The sequence below is a fragment of the Antedon mediterranea genome, chromosome 5, assembly GCF_964355755.1.
Source record: "Antedon mediterranea chromosome 5, ecAntMedi1.1, whole genome shotgun sequence".
NCBI classification, from domain to species: Eukaryota; Metazoa; Echinodermata; class Crinoidea; order Comatulida; family Antedonidae; genus Antedon; species Antedon mediterranea.
Window position 1 is genome coordinate 2,262,200 of NC_092674.1, and position 12,249 is coordinate 2,274,448.

Genomic DNA, 12,249 nt, shown 5'->3' on the forward strand with positions numbered 1-12,249 from the left:
TTAATATAACATTTTTTAAATCGTCATTATTTTTTGTATTTCAATTATTACTTTCCTTCGTGTATCATTTATTTGTAAATATTTCCCGCAATTTCATGCCCTTCTTAGTCTTCGACAAGTAGACGTAATCAGAATAACAATAACAAGAGTACGGCTAAAAAGCCTGATCGTCGAAACATGCTGCGAGTGGTGAGTGACACGAAGCATGCCCTCCCTACGATACTAACAAGATAACTTTTTTTTCTGATTTCATGTATTAACCCAAAAAGCATGTTTGCTAGTAGAACTCGTTTTGAATATTATTATAAAACAACAGTTCTTTTCAGAACTAATGTAAGTGGTATACCGCAAACTTGATATCAAGATTTGATTTCGCCATGCAAACCTTCAAACAATATAATATTATTATAGTTAAGTCAATTAAAGGATTTAATAAATAATTGTTCAAAATATTAAAAAACAAATGATTTGATAATAATAGTAATAGTAATAAGAACTTTTTGATATTTCATTTCATTTATTCGTCTACAAAAACGAGAACAGTAGAAAGGTACAACAATAAAATTACAGAGAAACATGAGACAGGGGAAACCAAAAGTGAACGAAATCACTGACGAGTTGGGAACCCTTAAACATACACAAATTACAATCAATCGTAGGCCTATGCTATTTTTAAATTATAGATTTTGTAAAATAGAGTCTCTATGATTTTTTTAATTATGAATATGTTACTTTGATTAAGAGAAGATGATGAAAAATGAAATTTATTTTTTTTAGCAGACCTACTGATGACCTTAAATGACATAAGTCCATTAAAGCAATGCTAACTATTACTATTATTAATTTATGCTTGTCTCTATGGTTACGGATAACTTACATCCTGATTGTAGAAACAGTAAATATTTTTAATGGAAAGTGTACCTGAATTGGTTAATCTCTTGTAAAATGTCAGCCTTAATGAACTCGTCAAAAACTATAATTTAGAGTTTGTGAACACTCTCTATCCTAGTACACCCACAGACATCTTATTATGGGCTAGTATTGTTGGGTACTTTATTGTCAAAATAAATTTTAAGGCTGGCTTTGGTAGATTGCAAGTGCTGAGACTTAAGCTCTGTCTACACTATCAAACTAGTTTGAAAAAAAATTGTGATGTGCCCAAAACGCTAGTGATATGCCCAAATATAGTAGTGATATGCCCAAATATAGTAGTGATATGCCCAAATATAGTAGTGATATGCCCAAATATAGTAGTGATATGACATCATCATCATGTTCATATACAGTATAGGCACATCACCTTTTTGTGTCACATAAAGTTTGATAGTGTAGACAGAGATTTAAAGCGATTGTCTACAGTATATTTTTGTTTTTGCGAGTGTAGATTTTTCTGCATTGAAGTTGCTTTCTCACTCTATCTATTCCTCCAGGTTTGATTGTTTCTAGGTCCAGATAAAACATCAATACGTAGTTCCTACATCTTACTTCAGCAAATTGAAAACTTCATAATGTTTAATAAAAATGGCCGTTTTTTAGTGCTTGATTACACATTATTGGTGTCTATTTTCTATGATTTTATTGCAAATTAAAAAGATAATTAACCTTTGAAATTATCTTTCAATTTATTTATTAATATTGGCTCTGAAGAGAATTTTAATCAATATGTTTCCATAGCAATCAATTATCTATAAATAGTATAGAAATTTTATAATTTCATCTCAAGATGCACTTATTACAATCAACTGTCAGTAGCCTATTAAAGCTTATACATTGTTGGAGCCTCTGTAGGCCTACTTGACACAAGTCTTATACATTTACCTGCAGTAGTTCATAAAGCATTTTAACATTGATTTTTTCTGTTAGTTCATTAGTTATTCAACACTTTATTGATCCCTATTAGACTATATACCTATTGTCAATGTATTGTTCAAGTAGTTGGATTTCTGGATTATGTGTTTGAGAAGGACATTTTATTGTTGCGCAAAGGTTAAAGGTCACCATTTATTAGGCTTGTTTTCGTTAAAGAAGTAATTACTGCTTTTTGAGTGAAGAATTAATTACTGGTTTTATTAGGTGTGTTTAATAGATATGGCAGCGTTATAGTGTGTAACTGTAAATCTAGCCAAGTGGTTAAAGTTCATTCCATTGTGGTTGTAACCTGGTGGTTATCAATTATAAAAAGGTGTTGTAGTTCGAATCCTGTGAATAAACAGACTATCATAATAATGTACCGTATACAACACAAATTCACATGCATTTAACTAGTGGTTACAATGTACTGTATATCAATCCCAGTACCAAGATTTCAACAATATTCCAAACTTTATTATGTTTCTCACATGACATTCACATTCCTTGTGCCATATCTATTAGGCTCTGTCTACACTATCAAACAAGAAAGTCAAAGAAGTGTGATGTGCTACCAAATATGGTAGTAATATGCCCACCTATGGTGGTAGTGATATGACATCATCATCATCATGTCCATATGAGCACATCACATTTTTTGGTCACATAAACGTTGATGATAGCATAAACAGAGCTTTAAAGTAAAATGAATATAAAAAAAGTTGAATGTTTTTTTGATTGTAGTTAATCTTTTAATTATTGTGTTTAGGATAAAATTTCTCTGATCAGCAGTATCTGTCATTCCCCAAAAGAGAGAGAGTCATTACTTTTAATCATAGTTACTGCACATCTTTTATTAAACAAGGTTTCTTCTTCCATACATTATATAATACTCTTTTTACATCTGCAAAACGTAACAACTTGTAACCAGGTTTTGCATAGTGTGAAGACAATTTTCAGGAATGCTCCTGATGTTTCACAAGGGACCCCTGTGAAATCTCAGCAGTAAAACACACCGATGAGAGGCCCGTTTTGTTCCGTGCAGTGGCAAATTATTACTGCATGCGCATGTATTGCCCTGGTATTAAACTGACCAATCATAGTAATCAAATAGCGCGAAACTATGCTTTCTCCCGAGATTTCTCAAGGTTCGTGTATGAAAACATGTAATAAATCTGGAGATCAAACCTGGTTACAAGTTGTTACAATTTACGCAGATGTGAAAAGGGTATAAGAGAGCTAAGTCATGCATTGCTTGACATGTTTTTCATGCTTTTAATAATTCTACATTTTACATTTCATTAGTTTTAGTTGTCATCAACATTCATCATGCTATGCTTTTACAACAGAGTGTACACAAAAATGTGTTTAATAATAGGGACACGCACTGACGTTATTTCATTTCATTTATTTCAAATATCGTCATCGCAGCCAAAGCTGAATTACAAAGATATTTACATATATTATAATGAAGTAAAGTCTACCTACTGTTACTACTAATACATCTTAAGCTCTGTCTACACTATCAAACTAGTCCAAATATGGTATTGGTATGCTTAAATATGGTAATGATATGACATCATCATGTCCATATATGGCACATTTTTTTGTAATATAAGTTTGATAGTGTAGACAGATCTTTAGATAAGTTGATAGCGTACTGTAGAAAGAGTAAACATGGTTTTTCATGGTATTAGTAGTGGTCACATAGCCCGACGGGGGTCCACTTGCAAAACATGAAAATATATATAACACTACACTCAGGGTATATGTATTACCAAATTTTCATATTGATGCAGTGTTTTTTTATAGTAAAATTAATTAACTTGAGTTTCTGTTTTCACAATTTACAATTATAATTTAGCTACTATAAATATTAATGAAGGATGAGGTGGTGTAATGTTATTCATTCCGTCGTCAAGTCACCTTGTTTGCTTGTAGCTTGCTAGGTGTGTTGGGGCGTGAGGTCACCTTGTTTTCTTGCTAGGTGTGTTGGGGCTTGTGGAGACCTTGTTTTCTTGCTAGGTGTGTTGGGGCGTGAGGTCACCTTGTTTTCTTGCTAGGTGTGTTGGGGCTTGTGGAGACCTTGTTTTCTTGCTAGGTGTGTTGGGGCTTGTGGAGACCTTGTTTGCTTGCTAGGTGTGTTGGGGCTTGTGGAGACCTTGTTTGCTTGCTAGGTGTGTTGGGGCTTGTGGAGACCTTGTTTGCTTGCTAGGTGTGTTGGGGCTTGTGGAGACCTTGTTTGCTTGCTAGGTGTGTTGGGGCTTGTGGAGACCTTGTTTGCTTGCTAGGTGTGTTGGGGCTTGTGGAGACCTTGTTTGCTTGCTAGGTGTGTTGGGGCTTGTGGAGACCTTGTTTGCTTGCTAGGTGTGTTGGGGCTTGTGGAGACCTTGTTTGCTTGCTAGGTGTGTTGGGGCTTGTGGAGACCTTGTTTTCTTGCTAGGTGTGTTGGGGCTTGTGGAGACCTTGTTTGCTTGCTAGGTGTGTTGGGGCTTGTGGAGACCTTGTTTGCTTGCTAGGTGTGTTGGGGCTTGTGGAAACCTTGTTTGCTTGCTAGGTGTGTTGGGGCTTGTGGAGACCTTGTTTGCTTGCTAGGTGTGTTGGGGCTTGTGGAGACCTTGTTTGCTTGCTAGGTGTGTTGGGGCTTGTGGAGACCTTGTTTGCTTGCTAGGTGTGTTGGGGCTTGTGGAGACCTTGTTTGCTTGCTAGATTTGTTGGGGCTTGTGGAAACCTTGTTTGCTTGCTAGTTGTGTTGGAGCTTGTGGAGACCTTGTTTGCTTGCTAGGTGTGTTGGGGCTTGTGGAGACCTTGTTTGCTTGCTAGGTGTGTTGGGGCTTGTGGAGACCTTGTTTGCTTGCTAGGTGTGTTGGGGCTTGTGGAGACCTTGTTTGCTTGCTAGGTGTGTTGGAGCATGAGGAGGCAGATAATGTGTCCTTGTTAGTATTCACACAACAGTAGACACACATCAGTCTTTATGATCAATTACAATAAACAAGTTGATCAATAAGTGTGATGATACAAAGTCATGTCTGTTGTCTATAAAAGAAACAAATGGAGGTTATAAAGTCAATAACAATGTTATTAGTCGTTTTAATTTAGTAATTTTAATATATATTGTATGACCACAAATCATGTAACAGACAGACATGGAAGTCTATCACTCTGCTAATGAAAGTTTACGTTAATTAATTAATTGAAATATGTTTTCATTATACTTGATTATATAACTACTGTGAAGTGGCTATGTATGTGTTAGGGAGCAAGGAATTGATCAGAGGTTTTTGCCCTAAATTCATCCCTAGCCTGATGTGAATTGAAGAATTCAGAGGCAAAAATCCGAGTTCCCAGCGCATCATTAGCCTATAATTCTCTAGTAACAAATGAAAATATATATATTGGTGATATAGCACACAAAAAAAGTGGGGGGGGGGGGGCCCGAACACATCTTAGCAAATCTAGACATCTAGGTACAATTATGGTTTACAAACTTGTAGTAATTATAAAGTTGCTTTGATGATTTGTCAGATGTCAAATACCCCTTTCATTTAGCCCAGTAACACTGTGTTTTGTATGGTGTGCGTTTGGATGTTTAAACTTTGGAGTTTTGCTAGGCAATGTAAATAAAGCATTAGTTAAAAAGTTGTAGTATTACTATAAAGTTGTTTTTATGTAAAGCTCTGTCTACACTATCAAATTAGTTTGACAAAAAAGTGATGTGCCTATATATTGTAGTGATATGCTTAAAAATGGTAGTGATACCATGTCCATATGTCCATATATGAGCACATCACATTGTCACATAAAATTTGATAGTGTAGACAGAGATTAAGATATTTGAAATGGTTTTTTTCTGATGCATCTTACTAGTACATATATACTGGCTGCTTGCAATGTAGATCAGATCTTCATCCCAAGCATTAATACATTTTCATGGATGTTTCAAACAGCACTGAATTTTCTGACGCAAACCTAGTCTGATATGCCTGCATTTGGTGATGAATGTTAATGCTGCTACTTTTGAATTTTATTACTTTTGTCATTAAATTGATTTTGATAGCATGTGTATGAAACAAATGGTGAACTGTTATTTTAATTGTAAAAAAAAAAATTGTAAAAATGTAATTTCTTGCGACTGCTTTCTTAGGTTACAACATGATGGGTTACTCACAAGATAATAAGATTGTTCAATTTGTAAACTAATGTCATATAAGACATTTTCACTGTGTTTTGATAACCTCTCAACGTTGCTGTTGTTATAACAAGCTGTCTGTTTCCACACACACATATGCTGTATTCTGATTTATTAAGATATTTTCAAATTGTTTAATGCCCTCCTTAGCTGCTTAGCAAACTACTGAATGTCAGTAGTATCTTTAATTATGGTTGGTAAAGTTTTTGTTTAATTAAAAATCTCTGTGAATATAAATTATTAAATGGAATATTAATTTGCATAAGAGCAAATTTAATAGAATTAGTCTAAATAAATATATGTTTTTATTAAGTTTCAAATTGCATTGTAGGAAGCTCTGCTGCTTTACCTGCTTGTGTTGATTTCTTGAAAAAGATGGCGTTGTTTTCTAAGATTTAAACCTATCCTAATTTGGACACATTTGAATGATTAAAACTTTTTGGTATATTGAAAAAATTGGTTTTAAATCTAGCCAATCGTGAGACATTTGGATCATTAAGGCATAAATTTGTTTTGTAGAATCTTGAAGCACGTCTGAAGCACCCTCTATCAGATGATCTTGCGGGCGCCATTAAAGATGGCTATGCCCTCTGCCATCTCGTGAACAGCATCAAACAGAGGATCGTAACAACGGTACATGTTCCGCCACCTTCTCCAGTAAGTACTTACTCAGTATACCAGTTCTTTAGTATAGATTCTAGCCAGTATTTCGAATTAATATAAGCAAAAAGATATTTTGGCACATATGGCATTTCATACGTATAATACTTGAACAATTTGTTCATCTTTTAAATACAGAATCACAATTTTTTCGTACTTTTATCCTCAGATTTCTTGTTCACTTGTGTATAGGCTCTTCAAACTTGTAGGTCCTTTATTTGTAGACTTGCGAAATGTATTTGATTTTTCCACTTTACTTATTATGCAAATTTAACAAGATATTTTGGGTGGTTTTTTTCAGGGCAAGTTATCAATGGCAAGAAGTAGAAAGAATGTTGAAAATTTTATAGATGCATGTCGGCAACTGGGCGTGTCTCGGGTATGAAACATGATTTTTATTCTTTAAAGTTTTTAAAAACATTTGTTTTAAAAGAAAAGAAATATCACTTTGAATTTCTAAGTGAGACTTAGGTTAGTTTTAGTTACCACTAATACAATTGTTAAAATACATGTTTTGAAGTGGTAGTAGATTTGATTTAACTGCTAGGCCTAGAAAGCTTGGTTGAACTAAGCCTAGTGTTGCATGGGCTGACTGATATGCACCCACAATGATATGACTCGCCTACTACTACTAACTATTTGTAATACAATCTAAAGGTGACCCTTTTATTGAACAGGCGCATGAGTGCTAGTATGAAGTATTATCTGTTAGTATAATTATCTAATAATAGATAGATTGTGAACCAATCTCGCGTACACAAACTCCATTCATAACTTGTTTGTTAAATGAGATATTGCCTTGCTACCCTGTACACAGTGCAAACATGAACCCTGTCACCCATTCTAACGTTCAACACTTTGTTGATCATACCATTTTTGTACATTATTCCTACTTTACATACATATTGTTTACTTAAGTGTGTTTTTTCAAACTAAACCAAACACAAAATTGCATTTAAATAGTTCTGTCCATGAATAGACGTATTGGCCAAGACTAAAACTATCGCTTTTAAATAGCTTATACCAGTGCAGTGGTTTTTTTTTTTCAAACATACCAATAAGTAATCACTATTAAATAGTTTAAATTCATGAATATTATTTACATAGTTGTGATTTCTAAAGTTACCAGACCGTAAATTTCTTTTGTTGAGATTTCTTTCAATGAAGCTTAAGTTTCATTGTTAGTAAACCGGTGAATTAAAATGCATCCTCTGTTGTAAGGAATCATGCTATGGCACTATAATTGAGGTGCCTACAATGTTGCTTTTTATTATACTAGATGCCAGCTCAAACCACACACCTTACAACATATGTCTAGTTTTCTGTTTTATTGTTGGTTTCTGCGTGGAGGAATTCCTCCAAGGTTTCTGTAACAATTAACTGGTAGGGTTGTTAGCCCAATGCATTGATTACCAACTGTGGTCCTTATCCAACTTGTTTTACCACCAGATTTTACCTATGCTGATATAGCTGGCATTTCCTGTTTTTAACCTCCCAGTCACTGTAGGTCGACTATTCATTGAATGAAAGAAATCTCATTCGTGTATAAAGTATAAATATAATTGGGGCCTCAATATTATACAAATACTTTTCTACTAACTTTTATTTATTGATTCAAAACCAACAGCGATAATTACCGCCACTTACATGTTTGAAACATATAAGAATACAACATAGAAAACAGGCAACAATAAAATATACATATATATCATATATATCATATATATCATATATATCATATATATCATATATATCATATATATCATATATATCATACTGTATATATCATATATATCATATATCATATACTGTTATACAGTCAACTCTCCCAATATCAAACACCTTTGAGCTGACCTAATATGTCTGGTTCTCAGGAAAGTCTGGTATTCGGAATGTGTTTTTAATGGTGACAAAATAATTTGGGACGTTTTGGAGTATTATGTGCTTTATCTAATTCCATTTTGATATAAGATTTTCTTTTTATGTGATAACTTTTTTATATGTGCAATATTTTGTAAAATTTTACTCAATTTAGCCTTTGGCTACAATGTAAATTTTCGTTTTATTGGAATAAAACCTTGAATTGAATAGTTTGGTATTGAGAGAGTTGACTGTATATAAATCATTTATAAACTCGCCTCAATCATTTGATGTTTTTTATTACATTTTTATACACAGGAAAAGTTATGCTCTGCCTCAGACGTGTTAGAGGAAAAAGGCGTTTTACGTGTAGCAAACACTGTTCAATGTTTACTAATGCTATACCCTGGATCAAACAAGGCCATCTCAACAGTATGACCATGTCAAGTGGATCAGACAAAGCTGTCTGAGCATGCCCAGTGGAACATCATTCAACGTAACGTTATTTCATTGTTGTAAACAAGTTTATGAAATATTAAAAAGAAGAATGAGGAGGGTTAGGAAGGATGAGATTAAACTTTGGTGCAATAACTAAATTCTAGTCGGAAAATATTAAATTCTAAAAGTGTAATCTTTTTAAAATTTTACATATTCTGATAAAATGAAACATTTAAAAAGTTTTCTTCTAGTTTAGGTCACATTTTCATTGGTCAAGAGTGGCTCACGGTCATAGAGACCATGTGACCTAGGTAACTATAGTGGAGCAGAAGTAAATATTGACCTGGCTAGTTTACCAAACACCCGGGACAATTCTGTATACCCCCCTACTCCTAGTTCTTGCCACTATAAAGCTACCATTGCTACTAGCCCAGTTTGAAATAGTGGCCTAAAGCAAATAGTCACTGTGTATGACAGTTACTGGGCTAGTGGATTTTTATTTTGACTTGCTACAGAAAGACCAATTTTTTCCCACGAATGAATACTTTAGCTGCAGTTGAAAGACTTAAGTTTTCCCCACGAATGAATACATTACAATTGTAGGATATTGATCTTGATAGAAAAAGAGACTTTTAGTTTTCTTTGTCAGTCTTTATTTACATAACAATGGACCATAATAAGACATTATACAGTGAATCACTTTGCGTACACAGTATTGTTTTCCAGAACAGATCATGTTTCAAGATGTAAAGAAATAAAGATGCCTATACTAAAGGCCAACTGTACAAGTGCATGTGATTGCTGACTATCCAGTAATACAAATGCATTTTTCCAGTTCTCGTATTTAAGATTGAACTTATTGGAGGCCTAGAAATATAGATACAGCAATACTGCTTTTTAATTGGTGCTTTTATAGAAATGTATGTATCTAGGATCGGAGAATAAAAAGAAAGCTAGTTATAGGAAAATAAGACCAAAATGGTTGTCAGTTTTATTATTAAGGTGTTTTTTTTATATTCATGAACGTTGACGCCCACTTTCAGTTCTTTCCAGGTTTCCTGCTTTATTTTTGCGTGGTGTTTAATTTGTTGATGTTCCTAAAGTGTTTTATTGTTTTATGATTATATTTATAATGTTGATTGTGAAGATATTCTAAGCAGCACTAGTATAGGTATTTATTTTATCCCTTCACAGGTTTTTATTCTTGAGTACTTATACTTAGTACTGCTTAATGTAGCATACTTGTGTTTAAGCCTGTGACCCACACCCTTTTTTCTCCACCAATTGAGGTCAAGTTGGGGCTAGTACCTAAGGACCAAAATAGTTATTTTGTATAAGAATTACTTAAAATTTAATATGAGTGTAATAATTAAAGAAGAGTATAGCGCCTGTATCCTCCACTGAACTGACACACAGAGGGCAATGGAAAAGCAGTCATACTTAGAATAAACTTATACCCCCAGGGTGGGATTATACTCGAAGACTTTTAAAATACCAATAATATATATTTAGATTCACTATGATAAAAAGTGGTGCCATTGCTATACATTAATGTCCTCAAGATCTATAAATTGATTCGCTATCAAGAACATTATTATTATTGCTCAAGAGCTGTTTACATTTTATATCAAGTGACAGGAAATTCAGTTATATATTGCAAAATGATAGCCGTTATTGGAGCACTCGATCACAATGTTCAAGTCTGTGTTCAATACATTGAGTAATAATTATTATTACGAAATAAGCCATTATTGGAGCACTCGATCACAATGTTCAAGTCTGTGTTCAGTACATATTGTTGGATATTAGCTGTTAATTATATTTACTATATTCTAAGATTTTTCATTAATATGCCTATTTTCTTTCATTTTAATTTGTTTAGGTATACATTAAAAATCTCCAATTAGAGTTATCTAAGTAATTATCATTAAGAATGACATTTCACTGTCTTACTCTAAGTACCGTTCCATTACTGGCCATCTTTGAGAATTAAAACCTTCTTCTTGCTAATTAGATTCAGATTTTCATCATGTACTTCTTTCAGCCGTTTTCCTGGTGCTCTTTTATTCGTCTTTGTCATTAAAATTTCTTGAAACCTAAATCTGCCATTTTGAGAGAATGAGAATATCTAGCTATTTATCTATCTATCTATATCTATCAATATCTATCTATATCTATCAATATCTATCAATCTATCTTAAATTCCTGCGACTCTTTGGTTTTGTTAAAGAGGTTTACTATAACAGTAAGATATAAATGCAGTATTTATATTGCCTTTAATTTATCTTTTTTCTACATTTTTTAAGTGTTTGTTCTTAAAAGATCGTTAATAATAAATTATAATTAAAATATGTGCCTTACGTATATCAAATAGATGTTATAATATGAAATATGAATACATTCCTCCTTTTCACTACCAGGCTTAAACAAGTTAGCGTCATGTTAAAATATAAAACGCCATGCTACACTGTCAGCACTATAGTATACTGTAAGCGCCGTGCTATACTGTAAGCGCCGTGCTATACTGTAAGCGCCGTGCTATACTGTAAGCGCCGTGCTATACTGTAAGCGCCGTGCTATACTGTAAGCGCCGTGCTATACTGTAAGCGTCGTGCTATACTGTAAGCGTCGTGCTATACTGTAAGCGCCGTGCTATACTGTAAGCGCCGTGCTATACTGTAAGCGCCGTCCTACACTGTAAGCGCCGTGCTATATTGTAAGCGCCGTGCTATATTGTAAGCACCGTGCTATACTGTAAGCGCCGTGCTATACTGTAAGCGCCGTGCTATACTGTAAGCGCCGTCCTACACTGTAAGCGCCGTGCTATACTGTAAGCGCCGTGCTATACTGTAAGCGCCGTGCTACACTGTAAGCGCCGTCCTACACTGTAAGCGCCGTGCTATATTGTATGCACCGTAAATATTGTAAGCACCATGCTTAAATACTGTAAAAGCTTACAGAATGCTTAAATTCTATACCATGCTATACTGTAAGAAGCACCATTTCATTAAGCGCAATGCCTATATACTGTAAACACTATGCTATTCTGTAAGCACAGTAAAGACTGTAAGCGACTTACTGTAAGAGTTTAGACCATTCTATACTGTAAGCACCTGTCTTAATATTTTAAGCATCAGGTATAAATATCTGTATTAAAGCACCCTGTTGAAATAACATAACAAGTTGGATCTTTTATATGTTGTATTAATAGTGCCATGTTTTAATACTTTAAGAATATAACTTATTTAAGAAAC

The 12,249-nt window shown here is 33.9% G+C and overlaps 1 protein-coding gene across 5 annotated transcripts in view; it reads left to right on the plus strand.

Moving 5' to 3' along the window:
* LOC140050132 (DISP complex protein LRCH3-like) overlaps positions 1–10,732 on the plus strand; it is a 31,565-nt gene extending 20,833 nt beyond the window's left edge. For 4 of the 5 annotated variants that reach the window (XM_072095184.1, XM_072095186.1, XM_072095185.1 and 1 more), the window contains 4 exons: positions 109–189; positions 6,557–6,694; positions 6,999–7,076; positions 8,876–10,732. In XM_072095184.1, the coding sequence (XP_071951285.1) occupies positions 109–189; positions 6,557–6,694; positions 6,999–7,076; positions 8,876–8,995 (417 nt within the window). In that variant the 3' untranslated portion in view covers positions 8,996–10,732. The remainder of the gene's footprint in view (positions 1–108; positions 190–6,556; positions 6,695–6,998; positions 7,077–8,875) is intronic. The other variant, XM_072095187.1, reaches the window with a different exon arrangement.
* The last annotated feature ends 1,517 nt before the right edge of the window (positions 10,733–12,249 follow it).